Source organism: Delphinus delphis, chromosome 2, assembly GCF_949987515.2.
Source record: "Delphinus delphis chromosome 2, mDelDel1.2, whole genome shotgun sequence".
NCBI classification, from domain to species: Eukaryota; Metazoa; Chordata; class Mammalia; order Artiodactyla; family Delphinidae; genus Delphinus; species Delphinus delphis.
This window is the reverse complement of record NC_082684.1, coordinates 136,855,126-136,874,307: the sequence shown is the minus strand read 5'-3', so window position 1 is coordinate 136,874,307 and position 19,182 is coordinate 136,855,126. Positions and strand designations below refer to the sequence as shown.

The window sequence follows — 19,182 nt, the reverse complement described above, 5'->3', positions numbered from 1 at the left end:
ATTATTCAGTTTGAGGCCTATTACCCAGGCTGCCAGAACGGACTTTTCTTATTAGAGGGTGACAGATTCCCCAGTTCTGCCACAGCCTTTGCTGCTGCAGCACTTTTGGGAAGTTGCCGCCTGCCTTGGGGCCCCACTGAGGCCTGGAGGATGGGAGGGCAAGGCTGCCCCTGAGAAGCAGGCTGGGAGTCAGAGGTCCTGGGAGCCAGTAAGGCTGTTCTAGGTGCTTCTGCTGGACATCCCACTGGCTATCACATCTGCCTCCCCTGCTCTGGCCAGGAAGGCAGAGGGTATCAATATATCCAACCTGGCCTCTGTGGGTCAGCCCCTGCCCAGATCCATTTACCAACTCTTAGTCACGGCGTTCTCTCCCCTGCCCCGTCCCCCCATCCAATCTGCTTCCATGCAATGCCTAGATAGCCTGCTTCAGTTGCCTCAAGGCAGGGACAGGGGAAGGAGAGCATGGCCCAGCTGGCCTGGAGAGACTAGCCAGGACTGGAGGGGCAGGTCAGAGCCTCCAGCATGCCCTCTGTTCCCTTACCAGACCTGGTCACAGGTTAGTTAAGAAAGAGTTTCAAAGTTGCTCCATCACTCCACAGTGAAGACTCAGTTGATGCAAAATGAGCCTTCAGGGGCTCCCCATGGCCCATGGACTCATATCCAAGCTCATCGGGCTGCTGGGAAGGGCACCACACCACCTGGCCTGGCCTCCAGGTGCAGCCTGGCTCCCACTCTCCGCACTAGGCACCCTCTGCTTTAGCCACACGGACCTGCTCACTGTCCAGTACCCTTGCTTCTGGGGGTCTGTGCCTGGAATGCCCTCTCTTTCCATACTGGACTATTGAAACTTCAAATCTCATCCTTCTTTGAGCTCTGGTTCCACGGCCTTCTTGGCATTTTCCCCACTTTTCCAGCTAGCTGTGAGCTCTGCTTCCTCTGAAGGACCAATCCAACTCCTGGTCTCCCATTGCAATCCTTGGGGGCATGTACCTGGGCAACACGGATAGGTGAGAAGATTTGGAAGATCAAGGGACATGGCTTTGAATTCTCCCAAACATCCAACCCAGAGCCCCACTCTTCCTTGGTCCAAGTACCTCCACTAGAGCATCATCTAAAAGAACGAAAACATGACAAAATGGGAGAGCAAATCCACTGGATCCCACTCAGCACGGTGCTGAGTACCCACCAGTAACTGCGGTGTGCAGGGCCCCGGCGTCACGGTGACAAGGAAGACCTGGACCCTGCCACAGAGAGGTCTCAGGGGCTGGGGGCTGGGAGGATAGCAAACACGCAATAAACAATAAACGTCTAGGGTGGCGCAGACCACACTGGCCATACGTATGCAGTCAAGTACATATACTTCCTGTGGGAATCAGGAAGTGCTATAGCAGAGGCGGCATCTGAACTGGGCTTTGAAGGCAGAAGGGCGGTGGGTCAGTGGATAAAGGAAAGCTGAGAGAGGGGAAGGGGGAAGGGAGGTGGGGGAGATAAGGCTGAAAGCTTGTCAGGCATCAGACCCAGAGGGGCCCTGAGGCCTGGCCAAGGAGTTGGGCACTTCCTGGCAGGCAGAGGGGAGCAAGGAAGTGACATGGCCTGGGTCTGCATTTTAGCTGCCTCCCCACCTCCGAAGTGTGGGAGGGACTGGAGAGGGTAGGCAGAGAGTCCTGGAAAGAAGTGCTAACCAGAGTCGTGAGTGTGGTCTCCAGAGACTGACTGCCTGGGTTTGAATCCTGGCTCTGCCACTGACTCGCTGTGTGCCTCTGGGCCAGGTACTTAACCTCCCTGAGCCTCAGTTTCCTCATCTGAAAGATGGAAATAGTAATAATAAATAATAATGCATAGGACGGTGTGTGTAGTAAGTGCCGGATAGAAGTTAGGAGAGAATCTAAGCAGGAGCACAGCCCAGACCTCTCTCCCGTTCAGCCTCAAAAGCCATCTCCTCCACAGCTCTGAATTCCGGTAGAAATATGCCCGAGCGAAGAGAGCACACACTCAGGGGCAGCTGGGTGACCTCAGAGAATGGCTAACCCTCTCTGGACCTCGGCCTCCTCCATCACAAAACAGGGGTCATAACCCACTTCACGGGGTGGAGGATGAAATGAGGTCATCGTGTCCATCCCCAGCGTGGTGCCCGGCACACAGCAGTTCTGGGCTGACTGGGAGGAACTTGAAGTCCTTGGGGGCAGGGGTCTCAGAGAGCGGGACCTGCCATCAGCCGGCCCTCTGGCTCCAAAGAAGATGCACCCCCCTCCCTGTCAGAGTTCCAGGCCGGTCCTCCAGGCTGGTGGGCGAGGCTGGGAGCAGTCTGTGCTTCCCTTCCCCCCAGGAACTGTGTTTCCCATGGAGACCCAGCCCACATGCCCAGCCTGGAAGCGCAGGCCGTGCGTGTACGCGTGCACGTGCGTGTGTATCACGGGGAGTGTTGCACAGCGTCCTTTTCATGCCCAAGTGGGGTCCGGAGGGGCGGCAGCGCTGCCTGCCAGGACCGCACGATGGTGCCAGCTTGGCTGCTGCCCTCTGTTCTGCTTTTGTCACATTCTAGGCAGGTTCTCCCATCCTCCTCCCTCTCCCAGTCCTTGAGACTCACTGCATGTCATTTATTTATTCATTTTGTTCTCAGGGAGCCAGATGGCCAGAGCTGGGTTGGGCAGAATGTACCTCCCTCCTCCCCTGCTACGACAGCGCCCCCTGAACACGCAGCTCACACACCGACTCTAGGCTATCCAGTCTCTGGCTTTTTCAGGTACAATAAAGGCCACGTGTGCCAGGGCTTTGCCTGACCCCTGACCCTGCTCAGATGGGACTGGTCCCATTATCTCCCCTGGTCCGACAGGCAGATGGAGAAAGGGTGACATCCTGAGAGGCTGCCCTCTCTCAAGCAGTGGGAGAAGCAGTGGCCCCATGCCCCCTTCTGCCCCATGACCTGCCTCCCTTGGACTTGGGAAGGGGGCTCTCAGCAGGTCTCCCCTCCTTTCCTGGTGGGCGTCACGAGAGAACGCCCCGGTCCAAGGGTGGAAGGAAGGTGGTCTGGGGTCTCCACCGCTGCCCCCTGCCCAGCCTCATCCTCACATTGGTCCGGGCCCCCGTGAGGGCAGGGCACCCCCGGCATCTGCTCCCTCTCATTTCCCATTTCTCCTGGGAGGCACTTTTGGAAGAAACAAACTCTGGAAGGGGGGAAACAAAACTCTTCACCGGCTTCCAGAGCATAGCCAAGGCTGGGACATCTCAACAAGAGGGAGGCAGGGGGTCGGGGGAGGTGACAGTCGAGGACAGAGAGATAGAGAGGCCGGCAGATCTACCTTGTTGCTGCCCTTCCCCTGCAGCCCCCAGCCCCCAGGACACGGGATGGGGCTGGGTTTACGTCTCTTAACCCTCTTCAAGGTCTCTTTCAGCCTCTATCACAGGCTGCTCACAACTGAGTTGGCGCTCACACTTCCCACCTTCCCCCCTACCCCAGCACGGCCTGTGGAAAGAGTCTGACGGACCCAGCTCTGATGCTCACTAGCTGTGGCACCGTGGGCCATCACTTAACCTCTCTGTGCCTCAGTTTCTTCCTCTAAAATGGGTAGAACACACATTTGGTTCCTTCCTTCTTCCCATGATGGCTTTCCTGAGCCAGCCAGGTCCCCCTCCCATCAAAGCCAGAGCCTTCTCTCTACCGACACCTTCTCCTCCCTCTTATCTGTACTGGTGGCTCTGGCTCCTGTTCGAAGGTCCCCAAGGATGGGGGCCATGCCCTCCTCATTCCTAATACCCCCCTTCAGCCCTGGACCCCCAGCAGCGTGGGCCTCTGCACAGTGCTCAATAAATGCACCTTAAATGGAACTCAAGGGACAGAGAACGCAGAGCCAGTGGAACTGCTAGCCCTGGCTACTGAATACTTTTTTGTTCAAAATTAGAATTCTGGGGTGAAGAGCAGCTCCTCTTCCGCACAGACCTGGAAAAAGCATTTGCTGCCGTGTCCACAGCCCCCTCGCGTCCCCGTCACGGTGACTGTGCCCCAGCGTGCGCGCTGACACAGAGCCCCCCATCCCGCGGAGGCACACCAGATGCCGGCAGGAGGCAGCCCAGGTGGTTCTGCGAGGGCCGCGGGCTGGGCAGAGCAGCACGCGAGGAACAGCAAGTGCGATTGCTTTGTGGCGATTCATCTGAAGTTGCTTTAACCCTGACAGCCGCCTTGGCGTAGTGAGCCAACCACGAGTGAGCTGCGGCCTCCGGGTTGGCAGGATGCCCCTCTGCGCCTCCTCCCAGATGAGGCAGCCAAGGCTCCCCAGGCGTCCCCAGCTTGGGGAGGCAAGGGTGTGAGTCACTGTCCCCACCCATGGCTGTCCCGCCCCACCCCTTTTTCAGGTCCTGGAAAGAAGAGAGAATCACAGGAGGGCTGTGCGTGGGAGGGAGTGGGGTGGTGGGGAGAGCAGACTCCCTCCCCCAGAGGTCACCGTCAGGAAGGTCACGAGGGCCCTTGATTAAGTGAGATGATGCTGGATTTTAGCTTTCCGGAAACATGGCATCGTGGGATTTTAGACCTGGAATATCCATGCTGACCTTCCCATTTTAGAGATGAGAAACCTGAGGCTCAGAGAGAGGGAAGGACTTAGCTAGGGTCACCCAGGCAGAGGTGGGACCCGAAGCTGGCTTCATCCCTTCAGAGGCAGCATGGAGCTGCGGGAAGAACACAAGTGCTGGGTTCTGATCCCAGAGCTGATGCTTGTTAGCTGAGTGAATAGCAGGAGTTACTCTACTTCCCTGAGCTTCGATTTCTTCATTTGAGAAATGGAGGTAACACACGCGGCAGGCTGCTGGCAGAGTAAATGGATCATCTGTGTGAAGCATCTGTACACGGCAGGAGCAGGAATCTGTATTCACCTTCCTCCTCAGACCGTGTGGCCCCCTCTCGTTCCTCTCTGACCCTCTCTCGTAAGCTCTCCTTACTCAGGCTCGGTCTCCGTGCTCTCTTGCTGGGAAGGAGCCCCAAAGTCTTGGCAATGGCCCTTCCCAGCAGACCAGTGTGGCCAAGTCCACTGACTCCCCACCCGGCCTTGCCCATCTCCTTTTGGACCCCTTCATCTGCTCCAGGACAGAGGCAGGAGCCCTGGCCCACACCCTATACCTCTGCTTTGCCCCTACGTCCTTTGCCTCCAGACTGTCACGTCTCCATGTTTGTCGGTGAGAAGTGTGCCCAGGGATCCCTGAGAACGGGACCCTCCCCCTAATGTACTTTTAAGCCAGGCAGACGGCAGGGTCGACCCCTCTGGAAATCACTGACCTCAGTGCCCTGGCCTGACCTGGAGTCATGAGTCTGGCCTTTGAACCTGGGCAGAGGATTCAGGAGGGTCCGAATCTTTAGGTCACCTGCACCGAGGCTGTCGAATAACTTGACCCATTTGCTTTGGTGTAATGAGACCCATCTGCCTCTAAGACAACTCCAGCCTTTAACTCCCAGAGCAGCTGGCAAGAGACAAAAGGCATGGGAATCAGGACACCCAGGATGAAGTTACAGCTCTGCCACTACCTCCCTGGGTAACCTCAGGCAAGTAGTTTCCCTTCTCTAGGCCTCAGTTTGCCCATCTATAAAATGGAAGAAGTAGATCAGACAATTTCTGAGGTTCCTCCCAGCTCCTGCTTCAAGGGTTTCAAGTTAAATCATGAGCGCTCCATGACCAGAAATTAGGTCCTGGGATCCAGACTATACTTCCTAGCACTCCATTCCAGGACTATGTGGACATATGCTTTCATATATGTGAAGAGAGCCGCAGGAAAACAGGATGCCCAAGCCCCAGCAATATGGGGGTCATATGACTCCCAGCCTGGTAGGACAGCACTGAGCATTGTGGAAAGACGCAGAGACCCTGAGAGCCCCCAGGACGAGGTATTGTGGGCTGGATCAGAGCTCTTATGCCATTCCAGAGCCTAGGAGCATAGAGGTTGACTCTGGGGGTATTGCAGACAGCCCAGCGCTCTGGAAGGAAGAGTCCCCAAGAATGCGGTAGGAAAAGGGCTTGAAACGCTGATCCCTCTATAAACCGTCTTGTAAACAGTCATCAGCCCTGAGAGATCTAAATCAGGTTACGGTCTTTCTGCCTTTCCCGCTGCTTCTCAATATTCACACCTAAAATAACCTTGTCTCCAGGGATGCCTAGCAGCATAGCCCCAAAAGGTCCACCAAAGGCTCATGTGATCACATTTTTTGTTTTTTTTTAAATAAATGCCAATTCTGCACTCAATTCTATAACAAGCCTGTATTTGTTTGTTTCTATAAATTTATTTATTTTTGGCTGTGTTGGGTCTTCGTTGCGGCGTGCGGGCTTTCTCTAGTTGCGGCGAGTGGGGTCTACACTTCGTTGCGGTGTGTGGGCTTCTCATTGTGGTGGCTCTTCTTGCTGTGGAGCACAGGCTCTAGGTGCACAGGCTCCAGTAGTCGTAGCACATGGGCTCAGTAGTTGTGGCTCGCGGGTTCTAGAGTGCAGGCTCAGTAGTTGTGGCGCATGGGCTTAGTTGCTCCGCGGCATGTGGGATCTTCCCGGACCAGGGCTCGAACCCGTGTCCCCTGCATTGGCAGGCAGATTCTTAATCACTGCACCACCAGGGAAGCCCTCTGTATTTGTTTTAATCTAAGGAGCAAAGTTTAAATCACTTCTCAGGTAACTAATGTGCCATTACATGGTGCAAAATTTTAACTCTATAGCTTCAGGAATCATTAGCAAAAGTCTTTCCAACAAATGGTGCTGGGAAAACTTGATATCCACATGCAGAAAACTGAAGTTGGACTCCTACCTTATACCATATGCAAAAATTAACTCAAAATGGATCAAAAACCAATTCCATGAGCTAAAACTATAGACAAAAACATAGGGGGAAAGCTTCATGACACTGGATTTGGCAATAATTTCTTGGATATGACACCAAAGGCACAGGCAACAAAAAACAGATAAACGGGACTTCATCAAAATTTAAAAGTTTTGTGCAACAAAGGACACTTAACAGGGGCTTCCCTGGTGGCGCAGTGGTTGAGAGTCCACCTGCCGATTCAGGGGACATGGGTTCGAGCCCTGGTCTGGGAAGATCCCACATGCCGTGGAGTGACTGGACCCGTGAGCCATGGCCGCTGAGCCTGCGCATCCAGAGCCTGTGCTCCGCAACGGGAGGGGCCACAACAGTGAGAGGCCCGCGTACCGCCAAAAAAAAAAAAAAAAGGACACTTAGAGTGAAAAGGCAACCCACTGTATGGGAGAAAATGTTTTCAAATCACATATCTGATAAGGGATTAACATCCAGAAAATATAAAGAACACCTACAATTCAGCAACAGCAACAAGTCAGCCCAGTTGGAAAAAAATGGACAGATGACTCGAATGGACATTTCTCCAAAGGAGATACACAAATGGCCACTAAAGCACATGAAAGGAGACTCAACATCACTAATGATCAGGGAAACGCAAACCAAAACCACAATGAGATGCCACTTCACACCCATTAGGATGACAATTATAAAAACTAAAAATAGAAATTAACAAGCGTTGACAAGGATGAAGAGAAGTTAGAACGCTGTGCCTTGCTGATGGGAATGTAAAATGATGTGGACTCTGTGGAAAACGGTATGGTGATTCCTCAAAAAGTTAAACAGAATTACCCCATGCTCCAGAAATCCACTTCTGGATATACATGCAAAAGAAGTGAAAGTGGGAGTTTGAAGAGATATTTGTACACCCATGTTCACAGCAGCATTATTCACAGTAGTCAAGGTAGAAGCAACCCAAGTGTCCGTTGATGGGTGAATGGGTAAACAAAATATAGTATAATATGTACATAAAACAGAATATTATTCAGCTTCAGAAAGCAAGGAAGTTCTGACACATGCCACAATATGGATGAAACTTGAAGACATTATAAGTGAAATAAGCCAGTCTCAAAAGGACGGATGTTGTATGATCCCTCTTATATGTGGTACCTAGAGTAGTCAAATTTTTAGAGACAGAAACTACAATGGTGGTTGCGGGAGTGGGGAATGGGGAGTTAGCGTTTAATGGGTATAGAGTTTCGGTTGGGGAAGATGAAAAAGCACTGGACATGGATGACAATGATGGTCGCCGCACAGCAATGTGAATGTCCTTACTGCCACAGAACTCTACACTTTAAATTTTCTGTTACGTATATTTTCTCACACACACACACACACACACACCCCCCACAAATCTCTAGCAAACATATATCGTGGTTTGAAAAGGACTGACCTAGACGGTCCCTGGCTAGTTTAGGAGTATAAGCATATTTCTGAGCTGGTACATGTTTTATTTTAATCTGCAAGGATAGCTGAAAGCCAAGTCAGCCAGGGGTCTCACACATCATTCAACATAAGAACACATTTGACTGGGCAGAAGCTACTCTTGGTGGTGGCCCAACTTGGTTCCTGCTGCATTCATTACTCAGGCCTGCTCTGCAGCCCTGTCTCGTGCTGAGCATAAGGCCTGGAGGGCTGGGGTGTGGGTAGGGGGGACAGTTTCAACAAATAGTAAGAGGCTGTGGAGCGCACTTTTACTCTCCCGCACTCTGTTCGCATGGATAAAACCAGTTCAGTGGAATCTAAGAATGTGCGAGACTATGGAGAAATGGGAGGGATTCTCTGCATGTCTACCCCAGCCCTCGGGGGAGGCCTGAGACCAAAACCAAAATGCCATTCTACAGGCCAGAACCCAAACTGCAAATCACCATGGGAGGGAGGCAGAGGACCAGAGAAGCGGGACCCAAGAATACGTAATTAAATAATACAATGAAAGGCTGAAATTTCCAAGTTGATTCTTGGGTATCATTTAGAAAAGTTAACAGGGCATATTTAATTTAGGAATTGGCTCACGTCCTTCTCCTTAGAGCTGAAACCTCATAAATGAAATACACTGGACCACTGCCCAGTGTGGAAATAAAACTTATGAATAATGTTTCTATCTCAATCATTGTCAGTGCTTTACTATTCCTAATTACTTTAAAAAGCTAGATATTCAGTGTAGCAAAACTTTTTTTTCTTTTCATCTCCACTTGTGAGATTAGTGCAGTTTAATAAGAGTCACTCTGTCGTCTTTATTCCGTATAAACTGACAGTTCATCCTTTTACTCTTCATTATTATATAAGATGGAGGTTTATGACCAAGCATGCAGCCACTCCATTTCCCCATATTGGTCCATCTAATATCTTGGCATTATCCACGATAGCTGACGTGTCTACCCACCAGGCAAATCAGCATCACCTCACTTCCTTTATGGAGCAGAAAGAAATTCGTCCAGGCCTTCAAGAAATTAGGCTATGGGGTTATAAGTCTATAAAAGAATGAAAAGTTCCCCACCGCATCCTACTACTGGCTTTATCCACTTCGTGTCTATCAAAGTCATAAATCCCTTGGCAGCCACGAAGGGCAGGGCAGGGGCAGGCAGTAGGATGACGGACCTTTATAATCCTCCCCGCCACTTCCAGGAACTTATCCTAAGAAGAAACCGGGACACGTGGGCAAAGATCCATGCACGAGAAGAATCACTGCAGCATTTGTACACAGGACCACAATCCCTTTATTCACATGTCAACAAGCCCAAAATCTCTAAAGAGTCCAAAGGAATTATTTTTTAATTTTCCAAAATTCATTTAGAGGCAAAATCTTTGTGGAACTGATGTGTGGTTAAATATCTTCTATATATCACTAGATGTGATCAGTTATATGTCACTTCAGAAATATTACTGTTTCATCCCAAGGTGCTGACCAAACCCCACTGGAGGCATATGTCATATATGATATCGTCACCATATACCTTCCTGAACTCTGAAAACATCTAAAGTTTGAAACCAACAGGCCACAAGGATCTTTGATCAAGGACGGTGGGCCTAATATAGTGAAAAATCAGAAACAGCCTAAAAGTCCATCAGCAAGAGACTGGTTAAACACTTTTAGCAACCCATAGAAGGAAACGAGTGTATGACATACAGTTGAATTAAAAAAACAAGTTACAGACTAGCACATACATTTGATCTAAATAATAAAAGTTGTGTCCAGATCTAACTCTAAGAACAAACGTGCAGAGAAATAAGGAAAGGCAAGCACTCAAATGCCAGAATTGGTTATCGCTGGGTGTGTGGGTTTAACTTTTTGTCTATACTTCTGGTGCAGTTTGAACTTCCTTTTTAACATGAACAGGTACGCTTTTAGAGTCAGAAGAAAACACCAACAAGAATGATGCTTTTGACTCAACAAAAATCAAAGCTTCCCTGCAAGGATGTCACATGTCTAGACATGCAAATGACAGATCCCATTCAGAAATCTCCAGAGATACATATTGTGCTCATCAGGATACCCGTCTCCGTGGACACAGGCCCCACAGAGCACACACAGGCAGACAGGGGTCCAACGGCACAATAGCAAACAGGGTCAAATTGCTTGGAGTAAACATAATCACAATTTGTGTCCCATGGCTGATTCATCTGTCTCCATGACAATATCCCAGGGCCACATCTTTCAATCAGATCCTTCCTCCCCCTGTGAGCAACTAGGTTTTCTCATCAAAGAGCTACTTCAACCTCAGGTTGTATTAACAGAGGTTGAGCATCCAGAAGGAAGCAGAGCATAATAATTATGTGTTCAGGCTTAGGACCTAGGTTTTCATTTGATCAACAGTCCCAGTTTCATCATTTACTAGCGGTGGGCCTTTGGGAAGTTCTTTAACCCCTCTGTGCTTCAACTTTCTCATCTGTAAAATGGGGCTAATTCCCACATCATAGGGCTGTTGTGAAGAGTAAACGAGAAGATGAATAAAGTGCTAGTGCACAGGAAAATTCAATAGAGAGTATTTAGCTCTATTGTAATTTTTCCATACAAGCCTGCATCTGTGGTCAGATCTAGGAATGATCGTTTAAAAGGAACAAAGGCCATAGCCAGTGGAGAGAAACTAGATGGAGAAGGCAGTTCAGACCATGTCATGTGAGAAACAAAGGAGCTTGGAGAATAAAAATTGAGTTGGGGGGAAGTGACCATTGTCTTCTAATACCTGAAGGCCTGACCCACGGAAGGGGACTCTGGTTTCTTCTGTGCGGTCTCAATGGCTATTATCAACTGCTCTAAGATGACCTTCTTTCCACACACAGTCTGTGGCCTTGTTCACTGAGCTCCTTGGGAGAAAGTTCAGACATGGCAAGGAGGGCCATAGAGATCCATGACCCAACCCTGGCCTTAAGCTAGAGACAGATGATTTTGAGAATGAGAATCTATGAATCCCCTTCATTCAATGCTGCCATCTCTCGAAAGAGGGTTGGAACTTATCTTTTAGGACTTTCTGAGGGTTTAGTAGTACATGCCCTTGAGTAGAGGCAGAGCTGGTGATTCTTCAACCCATGAGGGTGGATTTATTGAAGAAACACTGTGGGTTGCTCGGCACCAAGTCTGATGACTGAATTGGGAGTGGAAATTGGGCAGCCCGGTTTTATACTGTAAAGTTACAAGGCTACGTGCTTGGTAAACACACTCCAGGGGCAAGATTTACTCTAAACTCTCTACTCCCATTGATCAAGGGCCGCCTCCCTTCCACTTCTTTCACTAGACCGGAAGGGAACCCTTTCAGACTCTGTCTGAAAAACCCTCCAGGCCCCCCAATCATCACAGTCTAGAAACAGTGAGCACCAAACACACTTGCACTGGTTGGTGGTTTATATGCACTCAGGACTCCTGGGACTCAGGCTGTATTTCAACCTCCAACAGACTGAGCTTGACATGATATCCTGGCAACAGCAAGCAGACCTGTCCCAGCAAGGTTCACAGAATCCAAGTTAGATAGTTCCCCATCAAAGATTCATTGTAGGCAAAGTTACACAAAACGAAACACAGACAAGGCAGGGAAAAGCTCTCAAACATCTCGGCCAGCATGTCTCCTGGAGTTCACAGAAAGACTGCTTGAACACATTCCTTTCACTCACGTGTTCCTCAGGTGTACTTTTCATTGTCTGGAGGAGTCCCTGCCCTGTTGCTCAGCGTGACTTACCTCAAAGCAGGGAAACAGGTGGAAGGAGGAGGCTACCACAGTCACTGGAGGTCCCAACACATCGGAGAGAGTCTCTGGAGCACCCCAAACAGATCCTGGTCTCCCCAAGCCAGGTAACCACCCAGGCCCAAACAAAACCATATCCAATAGCTTGCTTTGGCTGGTGTGTTCCCATGTACTGGGTAGACAAAGAGGGTCCAGTCAAGGCCTTTGGAAAAAAAGGACCATAACTAGACGTTTCCACCCCAGCAGAGACTGGAAAAGGGCAAGATCACCACACTGGGCCAATGTGGACCCACCATTCCTTCTCCATGTTGTTACGACCATTGCAGTCACTATGGGACAGGGAACAGGGAGGTGGCTCCCAAACACGGGTCAATGATGGGGGTTAGACCCCTACTGGATCAGCTCAGCTATGTTACCTACTCAAGTCACACACAAAAAGATACAATCCCAGCTCAAAGCGGGAAGAAAATTGGGCTTTAACATTAATCAAGATCCCCTTGGAAACCTAATAAGACCATGACATTAACCAACCACTGATTGCAAAATGTGCCACTGGAAAGAGGCTCATCTATGAGTTTTTAAGGGAAATGAGTCAAAGGAGAAGGATTTGCCTTCAGCTGGGCTCCTGGCAGAGAATTCCCCGAGGAGCTGCCGGTGTACCCTGCCCACTCGGCGGCCAGCCCCACAGGAGAGATGATGCCTGTGCTGCTATGAGTCACTCTGTCCGTCCCAAGAACATCTGCCTCACTCGTGCTCACCAGAGAGCCTTCCCCAGGGAATGTGAACAGTCTACCCAGAGAGATGTAAGAACACAGCGGTCAGCCTTACAAGCATCCCATTCTCCTACCTTTGGGGACACAGAGGCATCCCAGTACCCATCAGTCTCATAAATAAGTCCCCTGAGCCTCTGTGAGCACCCACTGAGCCTTTGCACCGGCAAAGCTGAAGACCAGGCCTTGACCACAGTGACCTCCTGGGTCTGTGCCCCTAGGTGGCATCTCAATTTCACTTCAAGCCTCAAAGACCTTATCCGGAGCTGTTTCATCAAAAGCCAGAGTCGTACAGATGACCCCACAATTCCCCATACACACGACATGCAATGCCCCTCCAGGCTGCCACAAACCATGACCCTCATGCCCCTAGAGCCCTCCACCCCGAGTACCATCCGGTAGGTACGCTTCCTCCCCGCTGCCCACACTCACTAGGTTGCCCAAGCCCAGGACAAAGAACTCAGCATCCACACGGCACGGCCCCTCCCCTCCCCAGCCAGAGCCATGGCCCCGCTCAACTCCCAAAGACCCTAGACTCACCGCTGGAGCAGTCGGGCCCTCCCCAGCCGGGCTCACAGTGGCAGGTGTCCGGGGAAACGCAGCGGCCGTGCACACACTCCTCTGTACACAGGGCTGCAGGGGATCAGAAGAAGGGGAAGAAGAACAGGAACAGAGAGTGAAAACCAACCATCTGGTCAAGGAGCACAATCCACTTTGTAAAGACTCCCTGGGGCCCAGGGATGCTCAGAACGCATCACTGGTTTTGGGGAAAATCAAGCTGCTCTTGACCCGAGTTAGTCATTCATTCATTCATTCATTTGCGGTACGCGGGCCTCTCACTGTTACGGCCTCTCCCGTTGCGGAGCACAGGCTCCGGACGCGCAGGCTCAGCGGCCATGGCTCACGGGCCCAGCCGCTCCGCGACATGTGGGACCTTCCTGGACTGGGGCACAAACCCGTGTCCCCTGCATCGGCAGGCGGATTCTCAACCACTGCGCCACCAGGGAAGCCCTGACCCGAGTTATTTAATTAACTCTGAAAAGGATTCAACAAGGGTGTGCTTCATCCCAGGCTTGTTTCCTAAAATGAAACCCAAGCCCGTGAAATGGCAGCCTTGGTGGCTTTTCAAGAGTACTTCCTCCAAGGTTGAACACTTGGAGACGTTCCACAAAGCCCACTCCCTACATCCTCACTCCTGCTCTCTTTCCCCATCGGCTCAGAAAATGACCCATCTTTTGGCTTCCCCAATTTCTTTCTGCAAAGGCCCCCAAATTTATCAGGTTTCCTGAGAAGAATCCATTCCTCTCACGTTTTCCCCACCTTTCTGCCCTCCTTCCCAAATGTCCCTATTTTGGGGCTCTCAAATGTCAGCAAATCTGCAAAGTACACAAATGCTGAGGAAAAAGCAACAGCTAATTATAAGAAAGTAATTAAGAGAGACAGCCACGACGACGATAATTGTAATTAGAAAGCGCCGGGCAATTTCTTATCACGCAGTCAAATGCTACAGCCTCCTGAGCTGGGAGGCAATGGCAGCAAAGTTTCCATCAACTACCCCAGTGCTGAGAAGGCTTACTGGCAGCACTTTGAGGAAGGGAGATTATTTCTCTCTCCCTTTGACATCCACATTTTCTCAAGGTCATCCATTGCTCCTGAGAGATCTGTCCCACCGTCTAATCCATCAGTGAGGGATTACAGAAACCCCCTTTGCCACCCCTGCCAATTTTGTAAGCTTGGGAGATCAGCAGCTACCATCAACCCTGTCAATTGCTCAGAAGGGATCTAGATGAAGCGCTTTTTTTCTGACAAGCAACTAGAGACCTTCTCTCTGCCTGGAACTGGCCTGCGCTGGGGGGACAGGTGGCCCCCAATGGTGAGCTTGGAGGAGCTGCCACTGACTTCCGAGCACCCACCCTGCTTCCATGTCCACTGCTTGGCCGAATGCCCAGCGAGAGGGCGCTGTCAGGGTAGACAACAGAGTTCATTTTATGGTGGGTGTGGGGACCTTTGGCCCCTCCCAAACACAGACACTGACCCTGAAGCTGCGGCCTTAGCTTTGCCTAGGGCTCCTGGAGAGGTAGGCCCCGAAGAGCCCTTTCAGACGCCCCACTGGTTAGTGGTCTGCAGACAGCCCATCCTCTGCAAGCCTGGGATGTGGTATGTCTGCGGGGAGCCCTGGCCCTTGAGTCATTCTCATTTGTACAAGTGGCTTTTGGGCAGAGTTCTGGTTTGTGCTCAAGACTTTGACAGCCCCTCGCTTGGAGCTTTGGGGAGCAGCTGGGGCCTACTAGCTAACCTACTTCTTACTGGGGAACCAGGCTGGACCCTGACCTCAGTGACCACCTCCACTTAGAGCCACAATGAGCTGCTCACCCAGTTGCTAGCAAGACGCCCTCCTGGTCATCCCTGCTGCCTGGCTTCCCCTGCTCCCATTAGACTTTCTAAACAAGCTCAAATGGGCCAATGTCCCCAGGGTACACCGGACACTAGGTACCCTTCCCCTGGCTCCCCAGCCCAGCCCTGACCTCAGCTGCTCCCCCTTCCCTTAGGCTGAGGTCCCAGTATGCTCCACAGCTGGGCCGGTCCGCCTTCCAGCAGACCCTTCCGTCAGCGTGAGCCCAGACACCTCCAGCTGCTTTCTGACTGCAGAGAGCAGCACCTTGATCCCCGGGGGTTCTGCTGGGGGCGGCAAGGGCAGGCAGTGGACTGGGAAGCTGCCGCATGTCAGGTCTGGAAGGCACCTAACAGAAAATCACGTCCAACTGCTTCATTTTATACATGGAGGAACTAAGGCCTGCGTGTTTGGGATCCTGTGAACAGCCTGTGGCCTCTGGCCAGAGAGGAGGGAGCTGCAGGAGGAAGATCCTGGAGACAGAGGCCTCTGAAGGCCGAGGGAGTTGAGAGGAGCCCAAGACACGGGGCCTTCATGCCTCGCCCTGGCTGGACGTCCTCCCCTGCCCAGAAGACTCAAATCAGAGGAGCTGTGTCAACACGTCCTCTGCAGGCGTGGGTGCCCTGCAGGCTGGGGCTGGGCAGGGGCTTGGAGAAGATCAAGGGAGAAAAGACGAAGACCACCCGGTACTCTGGTCCTCTGCCCCTAGAGACCTAACTCCTGGCCTATGTCCTGCACCCTCTCCCTACCTGCAAGGGAGGTGCATTCAGGGGCTCTGAGCAAGCTCCACCCTCCCTCTTCCCTTGGCCTCCGCCCGGTCAGCTTCCCCCAGCCACCGTCCTGCCTCAGTCTTGCTTCTAACCTCCCAGGCGCTAGAGGCACATTTAGCGAGGAGCAGCACGGCACAGCGGTTAAGAGCACAGACGGCACTCGGGGAGCCGGGGCTGGATCCAGCGATGCCACTTAGCAGCTCCAGACTTCAGGCAAGTTACCTCCCTCTCTGTGTCAGTCCCCATCTGTTCAATGGGGGATGGCGACAGGATGGGCCTCGGGCTGTGTGAGGATTCAATGAGTTGACAAAGTACTTAGAGCGGAGCCTGGGGTACAGTCAGTACTGAGTGAGTCTTGCTACTGTTATTGGTAGGGTGTCCTCAGACCCGAGGCAGGGTCCTGGCGATGCCTGAGCCTCCTTTTCCTCCACACACAGGCCGTCTCTCTCACTTCTGCCCTCCACTGAAGTCATAGACACGTGGAGAGGGTTGTAGGGACTTAGTTGGGGGGTGGTGTGCTGGAGAGCAGCCCCATCTCCACCCCTGGTGGAATGGCCAGCATGGTAGAGAAGGTGATGACCTATATTTAAACTCCCTATCTGCCATTTTCAGTTACAATTATAGGACAATAAACAAATGATTTAACCTTCTGTGCCTCCATTTCTTCACCTGTAAAGTGGGGACAATAATAGAACCTATGTCATGGGCTGCTGCAAAGACTTAATGAAGTAATACACGTTGAGTGCTTGGCCCACAGTAAGTGCTCCACAAGCAGGAGCTGCTATTATTACTTCTCCCTCTCTGTCTCTTTCTCTCGCACACACACACACACACATGCACACACGCCATGGGGTCTGGACAGATGTCTAAGGCAGCTGACAGCAGTTACCAGTTATCACCGCTTCCTGTGCGCTACCAGGTTCTGAGCACCCACTACGTGCCAGGCCTTGGGGCTTTCACACATGCTACCTCAACCCCTGTCCTAGGCCATCGCAGCATACCTTGAGGGAGTTACCTATGTCAGCACTTGTCTCTCTTTTGCGGATCTCCAGCCCCTGGGGGACAGAGTTCACTCCTATTTGGCCTTTTAAAGCCCTTATGCTGCCCGGTGTACAGTAGGTACTCAGTGTTTCTGGGTCCCGAGGAGGAGAGCACCAAAGCACGTGTGGGGAGGGCGTGGTTGCCTTTGGCTTCAGAGCTCAGTCACAGGGAAGTCGCCAAACCTCTAAACCCTGCCCCTTGGCTCAGGTTACTTCTGGGCCTGTGGGACCAGGGTGATGGGCCATCTCGAGGGACGCTGGTGGGCGTGTAGAACGAGCCCAGTCGTGGGTGTGAGGAGATCTGGCTTTGCATCTATCAGCATCCATCTCAATGATATCAAGCAACTCACTTTCCTCTCCAGGCCCTGCAACTTCACCTGGAACTCAGATGAGACCAGATGAGGCCTAAAGTCCCGCTCAGCTAAGAATCACCGGGAGCTGGCATCCGCCCACCTCTTCCAGGAAAGGCCTGGACAGCTGCCAGTGCTCTAGTCCCACTTCCTGGCCCCCAAGTCCCGTCCCCTTCCTATGGCCTGGTAAACCTCTACTCTTGACCTCACAGGGACCCCTGGTTTCTGTCCTCCATTTCTTTGGAAAAGGCACTGGGTTAAGAGCCAGGAGACCCAGTGTGAGTTCAGGCTCTGGGCTACCTGACACATGAGTCGGGGCAGGTGGCTTCCCCACTCTCTCATCTATAAAATAAGAGCATTAGAGCACATCACCCTTGAAGGTTCCTTCTACTGCTGCCACCCCCTTGACGCTCTGTCTCCACCAGGTCACAGCAGCTGGAAATGCTTCTCCTGCGCTCACCAGCCCCGGGTCACCTGGGTCAGCAAGGCCAGGCACAGCCTCTATCACCAGCTCCACCAAGAAGCTCGGAGGGCTGCAGCCACCCCAGTCTGAACATTTATGGAAGGTGAAATATTTTCCCACCAGAACCTCCCTACCCACACGAGGTTCCTCCTCACTGGCCCTGCCACTTCCCCACTTAGTATGGGTTTATCCGGTCTCCCCAGTAGACTGTGAGCTCTTTGAGGGTAAATCCAGAGTCTTAAACATCCCTGCATCTCCCCGTGAGCCATGCCTTACAGATACTCCATAGGTGGCTATTGGTGGCCGTTCTGAGTACCTGTGCTTTGCAAGGGACACTGACAAGTGGGGGGAGAAGGATCAGGATGCAGAGGGTGTGGACACATGACCTGTGAGGGTCACGTGAAGGGTGGGACTTGGTGTGGGGGGAAGGTTAGCCTGGAGAAGGAAGTATTGGGTGGGAGGCAGGTCAAAGTCAGCTGACAGGCTGAAAGGCTGCCAGAGAGAAGTGGAGCCACTCTGTCCCAGACAGAACAGGGATTCAGAAGCACACGTGACACAGGGGCAGATTTCAGCCTAACTCAAGGCAAGACTTTCTACCACTTGAACGGTTCAGCAGTTCAGGGGGCTCTTCCTATAGGTAGGGAGCGACCCACCCCTGGGAACACTCCAGCAGAGCCTAGAGGATCTACAGATGCTGGAAGGCAGGGGTCAGCAGGCAAACGACGACTCTCGGGCCAAATCTCGCTGTTGCCTATTTCTATAAATGAAGTTTTGTTGGCGCACAGCTGTGCCCACTCATTTACATACTGTCCAAGGCTGCTTTTGCACTGCAAGGGCAGAGCTGAGTCCTCACCACAGAGACTGATGGTCAGCAAAGCCTAAACTCTTTACTATCTGATTCCTTATCAGGGGAGGGGGCCCTCCTGGTCTAGAGGGTTCCTGATTTGGTGGAAAATTGGACTGTGGGACTTTTTTTTTTTTTTTGGCTGCATCAGGTCTTAGTTGCGGCACGCGGGATCTCTGCGGCAGCTTGTGCGCTCTAGAGTGCGCGGGCTTAGTTGCCCCGCGGCATGTGGGATCTTAGTTCCCCAACCAAGGATCGAACCCATGTCCCCTGCATTGGAAGGAGGATTCTTAACCACTGGACCACCAGGGAAGTCCCTGGACTGTGGGACTTTTAAGGTCCCTTCCGCCCTTCTATACTTCCATCATTCACTCACTCCCTGATATAACCAGATGGTAAAACAAAGTCCAAAATGTGCTTAGCAAACACCCAATGATGCCCGGCCTCCTTTCTCAAATGTTCCTCTGGGTCCACCTGAGGGAGCAAGAGGCTGGAAAGCATGACCTTCAGCAGCCACAAATGCCCACTTGGCCCTTTAT

At 51.9% G+C, this 19,182-nt stretch overlaps 1 protein-coding gene across 3 annotated transcripts in view; it reads right to left on the bottom strand.

Moving 5' to 3' along the window:
• Positions 1-19,182, bottom strand: part of MEGF11 (multiple EGF like domains 11) — a 235,069-nt gene that overhangs the window by 168,518 nt on the left and 47,369 nt on the right. For all 3 annotated transcript variants that reach the window (XM_060005740.1, XM_060005739.1, XM_060005738.1), the window contains exon 4: positions 13,325-13,417. In XM_060005740.1, coding sequence (XP_059861723.1) covers positions 13,325-13,417 — 93 coding nt within the window. The remainder of the gene's footprint in view (positions 1-13,324; positions 13,418-19,182) is intronic.